Source organism: Alligator mississippiensis, chromosome 1, assembly GCF_030867095.1.
Source record: "Alligator mississippiensis isolate rAllMis1 chromosome 1, rAllMis1, whole genome shotgun sequence".
NCBI classification, from domain to species: Eukaryota; Metazoa; Chordata; order Crocodylia; family Alligatoridae; genus Alligator; species Alligator mississippiensis.
Genome location: NC_081824.1, coordinates 297,410,994 through 297,431,176, shown reverse-complemented (window position 1 = coordinate 297,431,176; position 20,183 = coordinate 297,410,994). Strand labels below are relative to the sequence as shown.

General features: G+C 42.3%; 1 protein-coding gene across 1 annotated transcript in view; it reads left to right on the top strand.

Moving 5' to 3' along the window:
* Window positions 1–20,183, top strand: part of DSCAM (DS cell adhesion molecule) — a 717,333-nt gene that overhangs the window by 482,268 nt on the left and 214,882 nt on the right. Inside the window, exons 10-11 of the mRNA XM_059720751.1 lie at window positions 4,724–4,843; window positions 9,218–9,391. Of these exons, the coding sequence (XP_059576734.1) occupies window positions 4,724–4,843; window positions 9,218–9,391 (294 nt within the window). The remainder of the gene's footprint in view (window positions 1–4,723; window positions 4,844–9,217; window positions 9,392–20,183) is intronic.

Genomic DNA, 20,183 nt, shown 5'->3' with positions numbered 1-20,183 from the left:
AAATTTATTACAAAAAATAAAGAAAAAACAAAAGTAAACACTAACTATAATTTCAAAACACTATAAACTGCAAAGCAGAGTCTATAGGTGGCACCCTCTTGGGGAGACTTTACCCAGGCAGTCTGGGACTTGGGACTTGGAACTCCCCAAAGGATAGTTCTGGGCGCCTGTTCGTCTATACCTGCCCTTGAGCAATGGGATGGAGATGGGGGCCCACACTGGAGAGTCCCATGAACTTCTTCATGTGTCCACTGCACCACAGGGAGCTTCAAAGGAGGTCCTTCTGTGTTGCAAAGGGCCCCTTTTTGCTCACTGCGAAGCAGTAACACTGAACTGCACTTCCATGTGGTGGCTTTGAGGGATTAATTGAGGCTTACCCTTGTCATTGCTTTAGTTTGCTTCTCCACTGAAGGTGGGGGAAGTCCTCCCCCATGGGGAACAGGCTTTCTGGTTCACAGTTCAGCTTTCAGCAGCCCCAGGAGCAGAAAAGAGACCCAGCCCAGGGGACCTGACCCTTAAAGAACTTTTCTGATATCATCACTTGGTCCCAACCAGAAGTAGGCATTATTTGAACACTGCTAATGCAGACCAATCATTTCAAAGGTGGTCAGCACTGCTGGTGAAGTGGCCAGAGTTACTAAACTGGTTCCACAGGTCCCTTGGGGGGGGGATCTTAAGACAATGGCTTGAATGCAATGAGGGGGGTGGTAGGTGGTTCTTTCTGTCCTAGAGGAGGCAAAATATACAGCACAAACAAGATATACAGCAACATAAACCCAGAACACACTTTACCATACACAACCCTAAGTGTGTGTGTATTACATTAATAATGTATAAACTTCCCTTTTTGTCAGGTTTTGGTCACTGCAGGCCTGGACCAAAGCCCATTAAAGTTACTGGGAAAGCTCCCATTGTTTTTAGTGAACTTTTAGATCAATCTGTATATGCTTTAATTTCTCACTCTTTGTGTAGAACCTATGGTTCACTTTGTATTTTACGCTCTGAAAGCCATTCCTGGTTGTCAATTCACATTCCTACATTACCATCTGATGGTGGTCCCCATAATGGTCAGCTCTGACTATCATTATAAATATTTGGGTTCTCCATTATACATGATTATTGATACATTTTAGGCATTTTCTCAAAAAGCAACCACTCTGATAAATATTGCAAAGCATCTAATAAAATCCCAACATAAAGTTGATTAGCCAGAAACTCCAAAATTTGAGCAACAAGCACCATACAAATAATTGATAGATTCATAGATTCTAGAGTTGGAAGGGACCCAATGGATCATCGTGTCCAACACCCTGCCCCTGGCACGAAAGAGGACCAAGGTCAGATGGCCCCAGCTAGGTGATTGTCAAGCTTCCTCTTGAAGACCTCCAAGTTAGGTGATAGGACCACCTCTCTTGGAAGCCCATTCCAGACTCTGGCCATCCTTATTGTAAAATAATTCTTCCTAATGTCTAACCTAAATCTACTCTCCACTAGTTTGCACCCATTATTCCTAGTTATTCCCTGGGGTGCTCTGGTAAACAGCGCATCCCCAATTCCCTGGTGTCCTCCCCTTATAAATTTATAGGTGGGTACAAGGTCATCCCTCAGCGATCTTTTGGATAGGCTGAAGAGATCCAGATCTCTCAACCTCTTTTTGTAGGGACTTTCACGGAAGCCACTAATCATGCGAGTGGCCCTCCTCTGAACCCTCTCTAGATCCACCATGTCCCTCTTGAAGTGCGACACCCAAAACTGGACACAATACTCCAACTGCAGCCTGACCAATGCCGCATAGAGGGGGAGCATTGCCTCCCTCGATCTGTTGGTTGTGCATCTGCTAATACACGACAAGGTGAAATTGGCTTTGTTGATGACCTCATTACACTGCCAGCTCATGTTCATCTTGGAGTCAACTATGACTCCAAGATCTCTCTCATCCTGAGCTGCTAAGGAGGACGTCACCCAACCTGTAGGTATGCTGGAGATTCCTCTTTCCCAGGTGGAGCACCTTACGTTTATCTTTGTTGAACTGCATATATTGCATTCCACCCATTGATCTGAACTGTCCAGGTCAGCCTGTAACTGCTCCCTGCCCACTGGTGTATTCACTTTGCTCCATAATTTGGTATAATCTGCGAATTTGGAGAAGGTGCTCACCACACCCTCATCCAAATCTCTGATGAAGATATTAAATAACAGCGGCCCAAGGACCAAACCCTACAGGACCCCACTGCCCACCTCTTTCCAGGCTGAGAATGACCCGTCAACCACCACTCTCTGGGCGCGGTCCCTAAGGCAGTTAGCCACCCACCTGACTGTGTAGGCGTCCACTCCACAGCCCTTTAGCTTCGTTATGATAATAGGATGCGAAATTGTGTTGAAGGCCTTCTTAAAATCCATGTAGATGACATCGGCCTCTGTTCCTGTGTCAAGGCAGTGTGTGACCTGGTCATAAAAGGCTATAAGGTTTGTCAGGCAGGATCTACCTGTGACGAACCCATGCTGGTTTTCTTTCAGCATTGTTTCCCCTGCTGGGCTTCCACAAATATGCTCTTTGATGATTTTTTCTAGTATTTTCCCAGGGATAGAGGTAAGACTGAAGAGTGGCCTAAAGTTACCCAGCTCCTCCCTTCTCTCCTTCTTAAAAATGGGCACCACGTTGGCCTTTTTCCAGTCCTCAGGTACCTGTCCAGAGCACCATGAGAGCTCAAACAGCTGTGTCAGCTGGCCTCCCGTGTCAGGCCAGTATTTATGCTGGATTGGAATGAAAACATATCTAGAATACAGCTTTATGACAGATTACATAAAAATGTAGAATGGCAAATTGCTGTAGAAGAAAGAGTTTGAATGGATATTTAAAAACCAGTAAATTTTTTGCATTTTTGTCCTAAAATAATTGTGTACGCTGGCAGATTTTAGGGAAAATATGAGAAAAACAAAAGAAATAACAACAACAAATATACATTAATTATGTTACTTTCATTTAAAACCATCTTATTCAAACCATTAGACTTCAGAAGGGCCAACTTTAATAGTAAATTTAGGAGCCTAGTTAGTGAGGTGGCCAAACTCAAGAGCATCAGGCTAATGGGGGGCCAAACAAAGAAAAACTATTGAGTGGAAAAAGCTTATTTGATTACATAATGAGAAACCATTAGAATCACAGAATCATAGAGAAGTAGGGCTGGAAGGGACCTCCATGGGTCATCTAGTTGAAACCCCTGCCTGAAGCGGGATCCCTGTCCAAACCATCCTATATAACCCATAATTTACACTCTACATAAGACTACCATGAACCCTGACACAATGCAGACCTTAACACCCTAACCTGCCACAGGTAAAGCAGGGGAACCATGGCAGCCAATGTCCTTCTATCAAATGTTGTCAATGTATGCTCAAGAGAACCCAGGTAGATGTCCATGCTCCCCTCCCCTGTCTACAGAGGAAGGCAAAAAACCACCACAGTCCATACCAATCTGACCATGGGGTAAAATTCCTTCCACCAAATATGGTAAATAGAGGGACAAGTCCTAAAACTTTGCTCCCAGTATGAGCGTTGGCACACCCCAGCCTGGGCTGTAGCCAACACTGAATACCACTGGGAAAGCTTAGAACACCCTGATCCATGTAGCAGAAAGATGGGGCAGGGCAACCAACAAAACCCAGAAGCATGGGAAATACCTATAGTAGAACATAGGTATAACTACATGTAGATCATCCCCAACCAGTGGGTGTCCAACCTCTTCTTGAGTACCTCTAGCAATAGGGAGTCCACAACTTCCTTAGGCAGTTTGTTTCACTGCCTCACTGTTCTAACAGTAAATATTTCCAGATATCCAATCTAAACTTACTTTGCTGCAACTTTAAGCCATTGGTGTGCATCCTCTTCTCTGCAGCAAGAGAGAAAAGGTGCTTTCCCTCTTTTTTATGTCAGCCCTTCAAGTATTTGAAGACTGCTATCATGTTCCGTCTTACATGCCTTTTCTGCAAACTTCACTCCTTCAGCCTCTTCTCATATGACTTGCTTTCCAAGGTTTTTATCATCTTTGTTGCCTGCCTCTGGACCCTCTCTAACTTCTTCATGTCCTTTTTAAAATGTGGAGGCCAAAACTGCATACACTACTCCAGACGAGGTCTAATCAGTGCCAAATAGAGAGGCACTATCACCTCCCTTGTCCTGCGCCTAATGTTTCCATCGATGTATCTCAAAAACTCATTGCCTTTTGTGTGTCTTAATCACACTGCAGATTCACACTGAGTCTGTGATCTACATTCCAAAGACTACCATAGTGCTGCCATCCAGGTGTCACCCATTCTTTATTTGTGTTTTTGATTATTCCTCCTAAGGTGTAGCACCTTGCATTTGTCCACATTGAACTTCATCCTGTTAGCTGTAGCCCAACTTTCCAATTTGTTGAGATCCTTCTGAATTGTGCTTTCATCCCCCAGTGTTTTCACAGTTCTTCCTAGTTTTATGTCACCTGAAAATTTGCTCAAGAAGCTTCTTTGCCACCACCCAAATTATTATTAAACATGTTGAACACCACTGGGCCCAGGACAGACCTCTATGGGAGTTCACTTGAAATCTGTTTATTCTTGCTTTCTATGTTGTTGTTTTTTTTGCCCATTTCTAACTTTTCTTACAAATAAGAGTTCTAGAGTTGTCCAATAATGTTCAACTATACAATTTCTCAGTGATTCGTTTTCTTTTTCCCCACTGCAGTTCCCCCTCGATTTGTGGTTCAACCAAGTGACCAAGACGGGATTTATGGAAAAGCTGTAATCCTCAATTGTTCTGCAGAAGGTTATCCTGTTCCTACTATTGTCTGGAAGTACTCAAAAGGTATAACAACTCTCCCAGATTCTGAACCTTCCTTTAATTGCTAGTACCTTACTGCATTTAATTCAGTAGGACAATTTACGAAGTACTGCTGAACTTGAGTCAAGGTATCGCAGCCTAGCTCCCGATATATGGATGAACAGGATATTATTATAAATTGGTATGTTTTATCTTTCTCTATGTACATATACCTTTTCATTGGTATTTCAGGAAGACTCTCTAGATGAATTGTAGGGTCTTGATAGTAATGCTAAATAAAATTTCTAGGTGGGGAAAGAGAAATATTGCTTTGATTACTGTGACCTTCAGGGCAATGTTCATTGGTTGCTCCTGGTTGATTTTTTCTTTAAACTCTATGATAGCATAGCCAATCATATCTTTTCAGCAAAGAAGAAAGATCAGGCAGCATTAGCATAACCAGTAATTCAGTATGCACTTTACATAATGCTTTAACATTTTCTTTTCATGTAACGGAACATTAAAACTGGCCCCACTTGACCCTAGGTAACCACATGAAATTGACAGCTTTTTAATTAAAATGTGCTGCCTGCTAGATTGTGTCTTCTAGGCAATTATCTATCATGCTTACCTTGTGTTGAAGCTGGCAACATTCAAGGAAACAAGCTTTTCAAACCTTACATACTATCTATCTAAGTTAACCCTTTACATATTTGTAAAAAATAATACATTATTGCACCAAGTTCATGCAAGCAAACAAATAAATAATAGAATTCTAAATAAAATTTGGTGCTTTTTGGGGTACTACGTGTCTTTTTTATAGTTTAGTAATGTGTTTTGTTTTACCAACAGAGGATGGAAAATGTGGAATTAATCTAAAGAGTTCAAGAAATAATTTCATTGCTACTTTATATGTTGTAGGGACAAAAAGAAACAGTGCTGTTTATGTTCTTTTTGTGTTATGATGGAGAAGGCTTAGTCAGGCCAGGTCAAGTAGTCCATATTAGAAATGGAAAAGAAAGAGGTTTAATTTTAAGGAGCTTCTCTCACATTTACATGAAATTAATTCAAGAATCTCCATTTTCAGCTCTTCCTCAATCTTGGATACAGTGGATTTGTTGGTTTGAACAAAGTCAGAGTTGATATTGGAGGTGGTCAAAATGTCAGAATTTTTAACAATTTTTGTGATTTCCTTTCTCAATTTTGGAGGGGTTTTTTTGTTCCAGCCTAGATCACACGGACAGTATTTCTTTGCTGCCTCTTTATTTTGTTATTTCAATAGTGTTATTTCATTCAGCATATTAATTAAAAAGCACAGATCTTTAAGCTATATAATTTATCTTGTTTTAACAAGCTACAATATGTAATTTTCCTGTCATAGTTAGGATTTTACCAAGATCCAAAAAAAGCCCAGTGGCAGAGTTGACTAGGAACAAAACATACAAGTGATATCTCATTTGTAAATGCCCCATTCAGTTTACAGGGTATCTACCATCCCTAAAGCCAGTTAGCATCCTGATTGATATTGGACTTTTAATATTACTCATTAAGTAAAAGGGAAAATGGCTGTCATGCACAGTCTTGTCACCTTTGGGAACTTATGACCTAAATCAGTAAGTAAATCCAAGTAATAGCAGGGTGGTATCATCATAGCTGCTAATGGACATTTAGCTATAACACAGAGCACATTGTGCACAATAAGGCATGATTAGTAATCATTGGCACATCTACATATGCATTTGTTGTGGCACGAGTTTACTTGTGAGAAAATTACTTGCAAGTAAATGGTGCTGGGCATGTGTCTACATGTGCAGGGAGTCAGAAGCAGATTTGCTGCTAATCTGCTCCCACTTTCTAGGGCCCTGCAGTGGGTCCCTGCCACCACTAGAGAGTGCTCCAGCTGCACCTGCCAGGAGCTAGCAGCCCTCTTCAAAAGCCAGCATTGCTCACTGCTCTCTGGTCAGCTACTTCCCTGCCCAGGAGCAGTGTACCCCAAGAGTAGGTTCAGCATGCAGCAGCCCTCTCCTCATTGCCTGTGCCTCCCCAACCATGGCTGCTCCAGCCCCTGCCCCTGGCTGCTCCATCCCATGCCCCTAAGTGATGACCAGGGCCCCACACTCCTGCTGGTGCCACATTGGCCCTGAGCTGTCCTGGCTCCTCAACGCACAGTGACCACCTGCCCACCTGCCATGCACCATCCCAGGGCCACCACCAAACACCTTTTGCCTCCACAACATCTGCCTGGTTGGACCCTGGCAGGGATGCTGAAAACTGGGCTCCAGGATGCCAATGCCAGGGCTACTGTCACCCTCCTGGGCCTCCAGCCTCACCACCTCTGGGCCCAATGAGCCATCCAGGACTGGTGGCAGCACATCATCCAGCACACCTAGGATGATAAGTGGCTGGAGGCCTTCTGCATGACCTGGGCCACATTCCTGGACCTCCTGGAGCAGCTCTGGCTCCACCTGTAGTGGCAGCCCACTGGCATGCAGCTGCCTCTCCCTGAGAGAGCCCAGGGATAGGCGGCTGCATCTGACCATTCTCCTGTATGTGCACAAGCCACAGCAAGTGTGGTGGGTGGGGGCTCGCCCAGAGGCGATGGCAGCGGGTGCTCCCCTGACAAGGTTGGCCCCCCCTCTGGCTACCAGTGTCCAGGGCTAGCAAGGCCAACACGCAGTCCTGGCTCTGCTGCAGGCAGCTCCAGCTCCACGCCTGTGTGGAGCTGGAGTGAGCAATGAGCCCTGGCCCAGGCATGGGCTAGCTGGCAGGCAGCCCCTGTACCTAAGCACACTTGTGTACCAGCCATAGGTTCAGCATCTATACGTGAACTGCTGAGCACAAAAAAACTCCGCACCAGGGTAGGATTTGTATTGGCAAGTCCTACCCTGCTTCAGAGTTTTAGTTTCCTGCAACCTAATAAGGATGTACACATAGATGCTGAGACATTTACTATGGAGCTAATTAATCAGCTCCACAATAAACATTTTGTGTAGACACATGCATTGGAGTCAAAATAGAGTTTGAGGAACATAAGTTTTGATGGGTTTCCTGTTAGCCTTGTGAAAATATGTACTGTTTGAAAGGAATGCCCATTAGCAAATAATAAATATGTATGATTTTAATGAGAGGCAAGGATTTTTGTAGGTGATAACTTTTTTTGGACCAATTGCATGGATAGAAACAAGTTAGACAAGTTTTCAAATGCAAGGTATTCTTCAATAGGTCTGACAATGCAAGGACAGTGATTATTAAAAACAGTATGTAGGGCTGTGAACTGGAGAAAAGAGAGATTCCTAGAGGTAGAAGACAATTAATAGAAGAAAATAAATTTGTTATAATAGGAAACCAAGACTTCAGAAGAGAAGGGTGTCAATATCACCCAGTGGTGATACGTAGGCACATGCCCCCTCCGTCCTCCCCCCCCCCCCGACTAAGGTGGCACCAGTCGCCCATGTTATCACCTGTAGTATAAAAGAAAAATTTCAGGAAACAGATTATAGTATGTCTGCACATAGTAGCCAGGTATGTCTCCAGGTTAATTTTTCTAGGTATGCACATGTATATTACTATAAATCTAATCATGGGGATGTGAGTGTATTCTTTAGTTGACTACTTATCAGTAGCAATTCCACTTCAGCATTCCCTGATAACTGAAGTCAATGGGCCAAATTCATCTTTGTTATGCTTCTTAGACTTCAGTACAGTTACACCAGAGACACATGGCTCATTTCTTCTCAGTGTTGAAAGGAAAGGGGCTGGAACCTGTTCTGAGTGAGCTGGGCACCAACTATAGATTTTTATGGAAAATTGGAGCCTATACTTAGACATGATTTTTGCAGCAATCTGGATGCTGACCACAGGGGTGGTGTGTGATCAGACTTTTAGCTGTGCAAGTAAACATTCACTCTTGTGTTTTTCCACATACTACCCTGAGTTTAATGAACAAGGTCCCTCCAGCATTCCACGTTTACTACAATAGACATCCTCATGATCATAAGGAATTCATCTGGTATATGCATCAGGGATGCATACTTCTGTGGCTGTTCAGATGTAATTTTGAATAATTTATCAGCCACTAAATATACAACAAATGTGCCTTTTACCCATGAGCTATCTGCAAATCTCTCTTGTTCTTTCATTCCCACCCCCACCTCAGGCTGCTCTTGTCATTCGGCCTCCATTTCTTAAGTTGTGGTGAGTTAATATTACAGTTTATTATAAGACAGTGATTCTTTTCTTTACATTAAATAGCTTTCCTTTTGGCAAAGGGCTTTTAGTGTATTCTGCTGTTGATTGTGATGCCAGAAATCAGCTGTTCATTTGTATTAAATTCAGTTTGGCAGCTATCATGTCTGCTATGTTAAAAATTCTTCTTTCCTACTTCTTCCCTCCTGGCTAATCTGTTGGGTTCTGCTATAGGTGCTGGTGTACCCCAGTTCCAGCCAATTGCCTTGAATGGGCGAATCCAGCTTCTCACAAATGGCTCCTTGTTGATTAAACATGTGCTGGAGGAAGACAGTGGATACTACCTCTGTAAGGTCAGCAATGATGTGGGAGCAGACGTCAGCAAGTCAATGTACCTCACTGTTAAAAGTAAGAACTAAACCACTTTTTGTGATCCAAGTACTACTTTTGAGTTTTAAAGGCTTGTCTATCGCCTCTTTATTCCTCATGAAAATATTTATTTCATACTGAAAAACAGTCACATATTCTATTAACAGGAGTATCAATATAACTAGATAAAATTTAGTTAGGAGAGGAAAAAAGACAAGAAGAGACAGAAAGATGGCACTTGATATAAGTGATTCTTGACCAGGGTGCTACAGCAGGCTGTGAAACATGCTCCCAGAAGAGAGACCATAAGGGAGATAAGTTCAGGCTCCAGTGAGACGATAAGTGTGGGCTCTTTCCTTCCACCAAATCCTCCCATCCCCACTCACTGAAGCACTGCCAACTACTGCTGCTTCTTCCTGCCAGCTGCTGCTTCTTCTTTCTGCCCTTCTTCAAGCAGGTAAGCACTAAATAAACTTGTTTCTGAAATGGAGTGCCACTCAATTCACACTGCTCTAAACACATTTATTTAAACAGTCAGTGATACAGTTTAACAGAATAGGTATGGTGAAAAAAATCTTTGATAAAGGCAAGATAATGGGTAATGAGAGGGAAAGACCAAGAGTGTCTGCTAAAAACAGGGGCGTCTATACACTTGCTTCAGGGTGGGGGAGAGGGGGGGCAGAGACATTTTAATTAAAGCAGCTCTCAGGAACTGCTCTAATTAAAATGCCCACAGTGTTACCAGATTTGCCCATTTCTTTGGGGTGTGCTCATTTATTAGGGATACGTTTCTAGGGTCTTGGTAATTCTGTCACTGTGCTGCTTGTGTTTCTATACGGAGCTGTATATCTCCCTTCTGCAAGCCCTCACCCCCAATGGAGCTATCTTGCAGGACTCGGTATCAATGGGGCTGGGTTCCTCCAGTCACCAAATCAGTCATACACACAAATTAACATGACACGCCTGACCGGCTGGGTTGATCAGCATGGACAGGCTGACACCCTCATATGCCAAGAATCAGTTCATCAGAGCAACAAAAACTGCAGTCAGACACAAGCACACGGGTAAACAGAATCCCTCTGAATCTGGCTGGGTGTCCAGCTGACACCCTCATGGGCCAGCATTCAGTTCATAAGGGCACGTCTGAGCCAAAATGGGTCAATCAGCCTGTACAAGCTGATCCCCTTATGTGTTTCAAACTCAGCACGTCCCAATCTTTGGCCTCTTGATGAGCAGACCCCACAGTATTTTTGGGCTTCACAGGGATTTTTAGTTTAGGTAAAAGAAGTGTTGCTGCAGAGCACGGGAGGAAAGAGAAGCAGAGAAGAAAAAATATACCCAGTTACTACCAGTTTGACTATAAAAGTTATTTATTGCTAAGCATATGAAATATATAATGGTATTAGTAGTAACAGACATGCAAAAGAAAAAAAACAAACACAAACAATTACAACACTACCCTGGTTTAACTAAGTATTTGGGGAAACTTAGCTCAAGCTTAACTAAGACAGTTCAGGTTCAGAAATGTATGCCTAGAGTGAAAAGAGAGAGAGAGCGCTGGGATCTCACCAGTCCAAGGTACTCGAGTCTCAAAGCTGACAGGCACAGGCCATAGCACAATCCTTGAAGGGGGACGATCTGTTCTTCCAGTGTCCCAAGAACAACAGGGGATGGTGTCTGCACACAAGTTTTTTTCCTTCTTGAAGTGCACACACTGCTGCTTTTTTACAGATTTTTATACCCTCAGTTCAGCTGCTTTGAAGCATTCTCAATAGTGTAAATCATTGTCTTTTCTCTTGACAAAGGGTTATCTGGTTTGGAACATCTCAAGAAATTGATTGATCATCAGGAAACACATAAGGTTAGGGAGTACCCAGACACTTGGGAGCCAGCTTGAAATTCCTATGGATAGCAGATATACTGATGGGATATCTCATGGTTCCTTCAGAAACAATAGATAGCTTGTAGCATCAGGATTTTGGATTTTCATTTGTTGTCAACAAGCCTCAGCTTAGCATGACTTTTCCAGATCTTACTATAGTCTTTTAACAGACTTAAGACAATTATTGAGGTACTCATAACCATTTGTGGAGAGGACTTCCACCAGTCGTCTCAGGAAAAGTATGGCAACACCTGTGGTAAGGGCTCCAACGGCCTGGACGCTGTGATGAACCCCTTTACCATTGTTCAAATGTTGCCCATACCCCCTCTAACTCTGTCTCTTTGCCTCAGCATTCCCTAGCCTGGCAACTGAGTTTTAGTCAATCAAGTTTAAATAGGCCTGCCATAGTGGGACCAGGGAATGTACGGCCTGAGATGCCTATTAAACTTAGAGGTATGTGCGTGTCTGGGGAGGGAAAAGTCCTTTGTAAATCCAGATTAGAACTGGTCTGATAAATGCTGAGCTGGGTGTGTGTGAACATGGGTTGATTAGCATTTGGAGCACAGATTCCCCATCATGCAGTGCTCCCGTGCTTCTCTGGTCCCAGAATTCACTGCAGTCTCGGCTGCAGGCTTTCTGTTCTCCATCTCTCATGTAAATGAATGGTCATCTGGTTCCATCTCAGATGCAAATGAGACCTAGGGCAGTTGTTTCACTCTTGTCACCCTTATCTGGAGAGTTTTAGGTGCATCTCTCACTGCATCTTAATCAGTTTCGTTTATGTAGAGGAGGGGAGGGGGGAGTGGAAATCTTTGTGAGTCAGACAGACTGCATCCTGTGCCAGGATTCCCAAGAACACACAGCTGAGACGCAACAACAGCATCTCATGTATTCAGTATCCCGTGCTTCAAAATGGTGGTGGGGATGCTTTAACTAAAGCTCATTTAACGAGTTGTAGTTAAAATGCCCCCACCTCCATTTTGAAATTAAGGAACTTGATTAATCGAGTCTACTGTGATGCATTTGAATTGGGATGCGTCAGAGTAGGCATCCTATATGTGTACAGGCACCAGAGAGGACTGGAAGTGATCAAGGATGAAAAATTCCTAGACCAGTTCTCAATGTACTATAAACTACAGTCATCATATTTATTTACATTGGTAAATTATTTTATTCCTACTTCATCAGAAATTTTACAAAACACTTCTTATCTCATCTGGGATACATACAGTGTTTCAATATCTTTTCTTTATGCTATAGGCCCAAGACTAAAGGCTATCCCACTTTTTTACATATGTGTTATTGAAGTAACTTACTTCAATAAGTACTTACTTCAATAAGTACTTCAATAAGTTACTGATAAGAACATAGATGAGAATATATAGATGATAAGATATTGCCAAAACAGACAAAATTATTACATTCCTTTATCATAAAGAGGAAAAGCTAATAGTGACACAACAACACAGTGTCCTCCAAACTTTCCTGGGTGACTTACCAAAGTTGCACTGATGGAGGTCACCAAGAAGAACATGCACTTTCATGCTTGTTGGATTCTACAGAGTGATTGAATGCTTTGGAGGTTATGGATGTCAGTTGTCTTCACAAGAGGTTTTCCTTGAAAATAAAAAGGTTATTTTGCTCTAAAAGGAAGAGAAAATCCAGGTCACTTCCATATCCTATGATACAGATCTAATAACTAAAATGTTTAGAATATTGGGGACGGCTGATTATAACTGGATTAAAAAGATTAACATGAACTTTATTAAACCTGCATGTACTACTTCCTCAAATGTCTTCCATAGTCTAGTTTACCCTTTTGGCCAAAGAAAGATCTTGGTATTTGCAAAAAAGAGGACGGCATCATTGCAGAGATGACTGAAGCTATGTGGTATCCAAAATTTGCAAAACAAATACATTGACAATTACTAAAATTAAGATTGAATAAATTTCCTGGGCTTTTGCAACTGACCATTTCTGGACCAGATTTTGACTATATTAGCAGTGCATTTCTGTAATACTCTACAAAAAAAACAGCCTCTCTCTTTTTGGCAGCTATGCATAGTGCTTGTCTGATCACTGCATGCAGTTTCATGTGTGATAAAAGAGCATCCCTTATCAAATAAGAGCAGGAGCCTCCCTGGAGAGTCAGTTACTGTTTGAATCTAATGAAAACCCCTCTGGCTCCAAGATAGCAAATATGCATGTGCGTGCAGTCTCACACATGCACTCACACACATACTGTTCCCAGCATGGGATTTGTAAAGCAGTTAGTGCAAACACTGTTAATGTGTGGGTGTGTGCTTGAAGGAGGCTCAGCCTTAACTTTAATCAAACATATGTTAAGGGCAATCTGGTTTCTGGGGTGACATTAGCAGAATGATACAGTGGCAGGCCTCTGATATAGCCAGATCCCCAGTTAAGGTAAGATTATTTTGATTGGCAGGCAATAACCTTCAGTCTTTCCAAAAGAGATGCAGCACTGGTTCCCTTTCCCATTCCCTCACAAGCTAGTTTCTATGCTCTAGTCCTCGGGGATATCCTTACTACTAGATGAAAGCCTCAAGCTTCCCTAGTGAAATTCACCATGTTAGCCATTAATTGATCTTGCATAATGTGTTTACTCAGCTCCACAAGGTCAACCTAACTGCCCCCCCTTTACTCAACGGCAGAAAATGATGAAATATGCCATAGGCAGTTATTTCTGGGTGATGAGGGTTAGAAAGAAAAATCCTTTAAACATGCTACTTGGTCTCTTTAGGAAGGCCATCTCTTGTGGTGAAAGGAATGAGAGAGAATCTAAAGAACTTCTTCATAGGATAATATGCCTTTCATATTGGGGAACAGAAGCTGTCCAGGAATCATAAGACAAAAGTTGTCTATTTAAAATATATGTCACTTACTAAATGCCTGCCTCTCCTCCAGAAAACTTCACATTTTTATTTTCAAATTAGAGACTGTATGACACATGATAAAACAGCATAAAAGACAGGAAATAATGGGAGATATATTTGTATTTAAAACATTAATTAAATGCGGTCATATTTGCTTTCTCCTTTCTAAATGCATCATTTATTTATGTCAGTTCATGGAAAAGAGGGAATTTAATCTGGTCACTAAAGAACTTCCAAAAGATTCTGTCTGCCAATAAAATGAAATCACTTAATTCACTTTCCTCTCAAATACTCTTCTTAACAGCTTGCCTTATACATGATTAATGTATAAACTTAAAGCTATACCCTTCAGTCAGACCCACGCATGATTCCTGTAGGAACATTTTGATCACAGTTAATACTTATAATACTAAATTACACATCTTAAATAGTTTTAGACAAACCACATTAAAAATATCTGTGAAAAGAGTTTGAAGCAGAGGAACAGAGGCAGCATGTGTTCAAGGGACCAGGCCCCAATGAATGGGACAGTGGGCAACAAGCCTGGTGGAATCCTATCTGCTTCTGACCAGATTTGTGGCCTTTTGCAAATCAACGTACTTCTCTGTGCCTCTTTTCCACCTGCCACCCATTGTCTCTCTTGTTGATTTAGATTATAAACTTCTTCAGACAGGCAGCTTTCTTTTGCCAAATATTTGTACAGCTCCTGGCACAATGAGGTCCCAGTCTTGTACTAAGTTCCACTGAAATACAAAAAACAGAGATAATAATGACATGCAAAGGGAATTCTGAGTTCCGTGAAGCTGTTATATCCACTGTGGAAGGCCAGAGCACCATAACCCTAGAAAGAAATTATAGTATTTTTTTATGAAAATGTACAGGAAGCCCCATGCTGCATGGGGGGCTCTGTCATGAGCCCACCAACCCCCCCACTCCCCCAGACCCTCCATGGCTGCCCCACCCACCCTGCCTCTGGCCCTTTAAGGAAAAAAATCAACAAAAACCCCAGACTCACCGGTACCTGCCCATGGTCACCTCCCACCTCCTCCAGACCCCCCTCCCCCGACCCCTACTTACCAGCTCCAAGTCTGGCTCCAGCTCCCTGATGCAGAAGGTGGGGACTGCCTGAATCATTGAAGTTCTCTAAATCTTTTCTGAATTGATATGGAGATCTTTGAATCAATTCATACCTTTTTATTGGTCCTCTGATTCAATCTGGATATGGAGATTCAGGCAACCAAATCAGCCTCTGAATTGAATCAGCACCCGAAGTTTTGCACAGCCCGCATAAGCACCCATTAGAAATACAAATATGACTTAGGGTCAATTGCAGATCATCCCCATTCACAGAAAAAAAAAATCACATAATTCACACAGATATTAGCTTTGCCTTTAATTTCCAATTTCTCCTCCTAGATTTGTACCTTCTACAAGGTCCTGATAAGGGTGGTATGTCTGGTTTGCACTTGCAGGACCAGATTACCCATGCTGTGTTGTAAAGAAAGATAAACATCACCATCCGTAGCACCTTAAAAAAAAAATTAAAAAAAAACATTGTAGGAAGAACAACAATCACACTGTGTCAAATTCACCAAAGCCCAGTTATTCTGATCTTTCTTAATCTGGCCTTGTTCCATTTTTCACAGTTCCATGGTCTGTAAATAGTGTTTTCCATGGCAAAATAACAGTCTGATTGTGCACTCTGTTTTTATTATTTTCTCTTACATCCTGGCATCTTGAACAAAAGCTTCATTTTTTTTTACCAATTGCAACCACCTGAGGTAGAGAGACTGTGTTTATAGCTGTTGGGAGAGTAAGAATCTGTTATTTGATCAGTTAAATATCTCATCAGAACAAAGGAGTAATTAAGGCACAAAAAATACTGGTGAGCTGAAGGTAGCATGTTTCAGAACATGCCCTTTCTTGTGAGCTGATAAGCTGTCCTAACATTTTCTACAGCCTTTTGGCACATGTCTCCTTGCCAGTTTGTGAAAATACGGAGATGTGAACAATCTACAGTAAGCCTCATTTCTAATGACCAAGTAAGTGGTGATGCATTGTAGTACTAGCTGTACTCTCCTCACCTCCCCCCCCCCCCCCCCGCACAGTCTGAAAGAAGCTATAGAAAAGCTATGGTAAATCTTGAAAACATAAAAAGGTTCCCTAGACACAAGTACTCGCTCTTGTTAGTGTAACAGGCCCCTTTTTGTCCTAATGAGGTCCTCCCACTATGAGAAATGAACAAGGTCTAAGTGCTGTTTGCTGCCTCTTCAGACCATCGGCACAGCTTTGATTTAAGGACTTGCACTTTAATCACCTATCATGTGTCATTACCCCGACAGGCGGCAGCAGCCGCGAGATACAAGCTCCAGTAAATTGCACTGAAAGTCGCTGAAGCGATCCTTTGTTGATTTTCCTTTACAGCTATTCAATGGCAGATCAGCCGTCATAACAACACAGTGCCTGTGGCAAGAGGGTGAAATTAAATGTGAAGTATGTTCAAGGTAGCTGGTAGAAAGCTCGAATACTTCCCTCCCTCATCTCCCCCCTCCCCCCTACACACTTTTTTTTTTGTAGATTCAAATGCTTTTTACTCTTCTCACTAATGCCAAGCCTGTGGCAATTGGCTGAAATGAATGCTATATCTTGTAAGATAATTGCCAATTGCACCACAGTACAAATAGATAAGTGTTTTTGTATGTAAATCATTGTATTACCATGATTTTTTTGAAAGAAGAAATTGGATTTTTGCTCTTTTTTTAAAGAAAAGAAAGAAACCCAGTTCTAAGTATGTGCTTCAAAAATCAAATATAGCTGCTCCCTTCCCCCCCTCCTCCCCAAGAGACCAGCTGCACAGCTGTGCCTCTAGCAGGAAAATGAAGTATGAAATCTTTCACCTAAACTCATATATAGATAAATACATATAGATCTATAATACCATTTCACCTGGATGAATGGCCTTATACTCATTACTACCTTTTCCTGTACATGGCCACCTGTCTCAGTCTTGTGGTGAGTGTATAACAGAATTAAACATGAAGAACATGTAGATTATATTACAGCAGACCACATCTGAAAAATAGAACTGTAGCCCCAATGAACTGTTCCTTCAGACCAGATGTGCGCACACACACATAAATATAAATATAAGTGAATATATGTTTTATATTTATATACGTGTGTACACACACGCATGGGGAACAGTCCATTGGGATACAGTTCTATTTTCAGATGTGGTATGGTGTCAAAGGTATCATAAGGGACAGATAATATTAACACTTTCTTGCAGAACTAATCAATATAGAAAAAGCTACTTTTCCTTCAAATCCCTTTACATCAACTTTTTTATACGAGGGAAGCCTGTAAGCAGTGGTGATGCATAGGGGGTGCACAGGGGTGCATGTGCACCACCTGAGAGCATCAGTGCACTCCTGACCGGCCATGCTTGCCACTTCGGTGATGGGCAGGGGGGCAGACAGGAGTGCTGGTGCCCCTGCCTGCAAGCACCGGCCAATCACTGCAGCCACTCCCGGGCAGTGAGATCAGCTGTGGGGGACCCGCCCAGTAGACGTGACCCCCCTGACTAAGGCGGCACCAGTCGCCCATGCTGGTAAGAAACTGGCTAGTTAATAGTGGGAGGTATACAGGCTGGATACTGACTGGCTAAGCAGCAGCTCTGCAGAAAGGGACCTGGGGATTATAGGGGACAATAAGCTGAATATGAGCCAGCAGTGTGCTCTTGTTGCCAAGAAGGCTAATAGCATTCTGGGCTGCATTGGTAGGAGTGTTGCCAGCAGATCAAACAAAGTGATTATTCCCCTCTATTCAGCACTAGTGAGGCCATGTCTGGAGTAGTGTGTCCAGTTTTGGGAACCCCACTACAGAAAGGATGTGGACAAGTTGAAGAGAGTCCAGGAGAGAGCAATGAAAATGATTAGAGGGCTGGGGACATGACTTATGAGGACAGGCTGAGGGAACTGGGCTTTAGTCTAGAGAAGAGAAGACTGAGGGGGGATTTAATTAATAGTAGCCTTAAACTACTTGAAGGGTGGTTCCACAGAGGATGCAGCTAGACTATTTTCAATGGTGGCAGACAAGAGAACAAGGAGCACTGGTCTCATGTTGCAGCAAGGGAAGTTTAAGTTGGATATTAGGAAAAATGTTTTGCTAGGATGGTAGTAAAGCACTGGACTAGGTTACCCAGAAAGGTTATGGACTCTCCATCCTTAGAGGTTTTTAAGACCTGGCTAGACAAACCCTTGGCCGGGATGATATATTTGGGGATGGTCCTGCTTTGAGCAGGGGGTTGGACTAGATGACCTCCTGAGATCCCTTCAAGCCCTAATTTTCTAAGAGTCAATGGTTGTATATACAGCATAGCCAATACTCTCTCTCTCTTTTTGTGTGTGTGGGCGTGTGTGTGTGTATAAAAAATAAAGGGCTTATACAATCTCTCTTTCTTTCTCTTTAGATAGATAGATAGATAGATAGATAGATAGATAGATAGATAGATAGATAGATAGATAGATAGATAGATAGATAGATAGATAGATAGATAGATAGATAGAAAATAAAGAGCTTAGTCCATCTGTCTATCTGTCCGTAATGCTCCTGGAGCACTCTGTTTGGTTACTGAAACAACCATTCAGAGTGTGGAGCATTGCCATGATGGCAGGGATGGAGGGAATAGAGTGGGGGGAGCAGGGCCCTGCTCTTCAGAGGCAGCAGAGCACCACCATGACTATGGGGACAGAGCAGAGGGGGCAAGGCCAGCATTGCTGGCCTCATCTCCCCACTCTGTCCCTTCCATCCCCACTGTCATGGCGGTGCTCCACCACCTCCGAGGAGTAGGGTTGAAAGTGGGAGCAAGTCCAGCGGCACTGGAGGTGGTGGTGGCATGGGGTGCTGGTGGAGGGGGGCAGAGGGGACAGCAGGGCAAGCTTTCCCACCTCCCACTCCTGGGAAGTCACAGCAGCATGGGGTGGTGGGTGATGGCACTCTGTCGCTGCCTCCCCCCCACCCCACACACATCATTCTTAATGGGCAATTTTCCTGTGTGTGTGTATACAATAATATAATTGTATATAAAATTAGAAAAATATAATCTATCATTTATAAATATAATCAATATATTTGCATTTTGATATACCTATATACACACACACACACACACACTTTTTATAGGTTAAATACATTTTAAAAGGACACCTCCCAGTGTGGATTTCTTTAATATATGTTCATGTTAATAGGAACTATAAGTGTCTTGATGATGGACTTCTTACCCCTCTTTAAGGGAAGAGACTATGGCACTGGTCATCAGGTTGGGCCTTGTGTCCCCTACGTGTATAGACATCATGGATGCTACCAAAGAAAACAGTCACCCCCCACCCCTCCCAGTGATATCGTGGTACTACGGTGATGGGTACTAGATTAATGTCCCAATTCATCTTTACCTTCATGAACAAAATTTAGTTATTTGTGATGATAGGAATGTAATTAAAAATTAATATGTAACAAAGAAGGTACAATAGAGCTACTTCAAGGACCGCAACCCCAGATCAATTGTCACATCAGTTCAATTCCTGCGGTGGGTGTGGGGGGAAAGGGTAGGAAATTAATCCAATATGTATTATCTGTGGCTGGTTGAAAAGCAGTCTCTCTCTTTTTCTACTTTCTTTTTCCCTTTTCTCCTCTGGATATTCAAGTCTAATTCATCTGTCACAGCACTGCAGTATCTATGGCACTCAAATATAATGGAATATAAAGTAAGCTGGTTAAGAGGTGTATTTTAATCTTGAAAGGCTTCCATTTTAGAAGAAGTGTATTGGAAATTGTCCTCATTGACAGTTTTTGGGAGTTGTTTTCTTGAAAGAGAGTTTAAACCAAAATTATTCAGATTTACGTGAAGCCTGAATTTGTATTTCGGGACCAATGTGAGTCTCAGTGAGTTTCAGGAAAATATATACTAGCTAGTTTGACAGAATTTTACTATTATTTGTTTTTTTTCTTTTGTTTTATTTTTGTGACACTATTATAAATATCAGGAGTGCTCTAC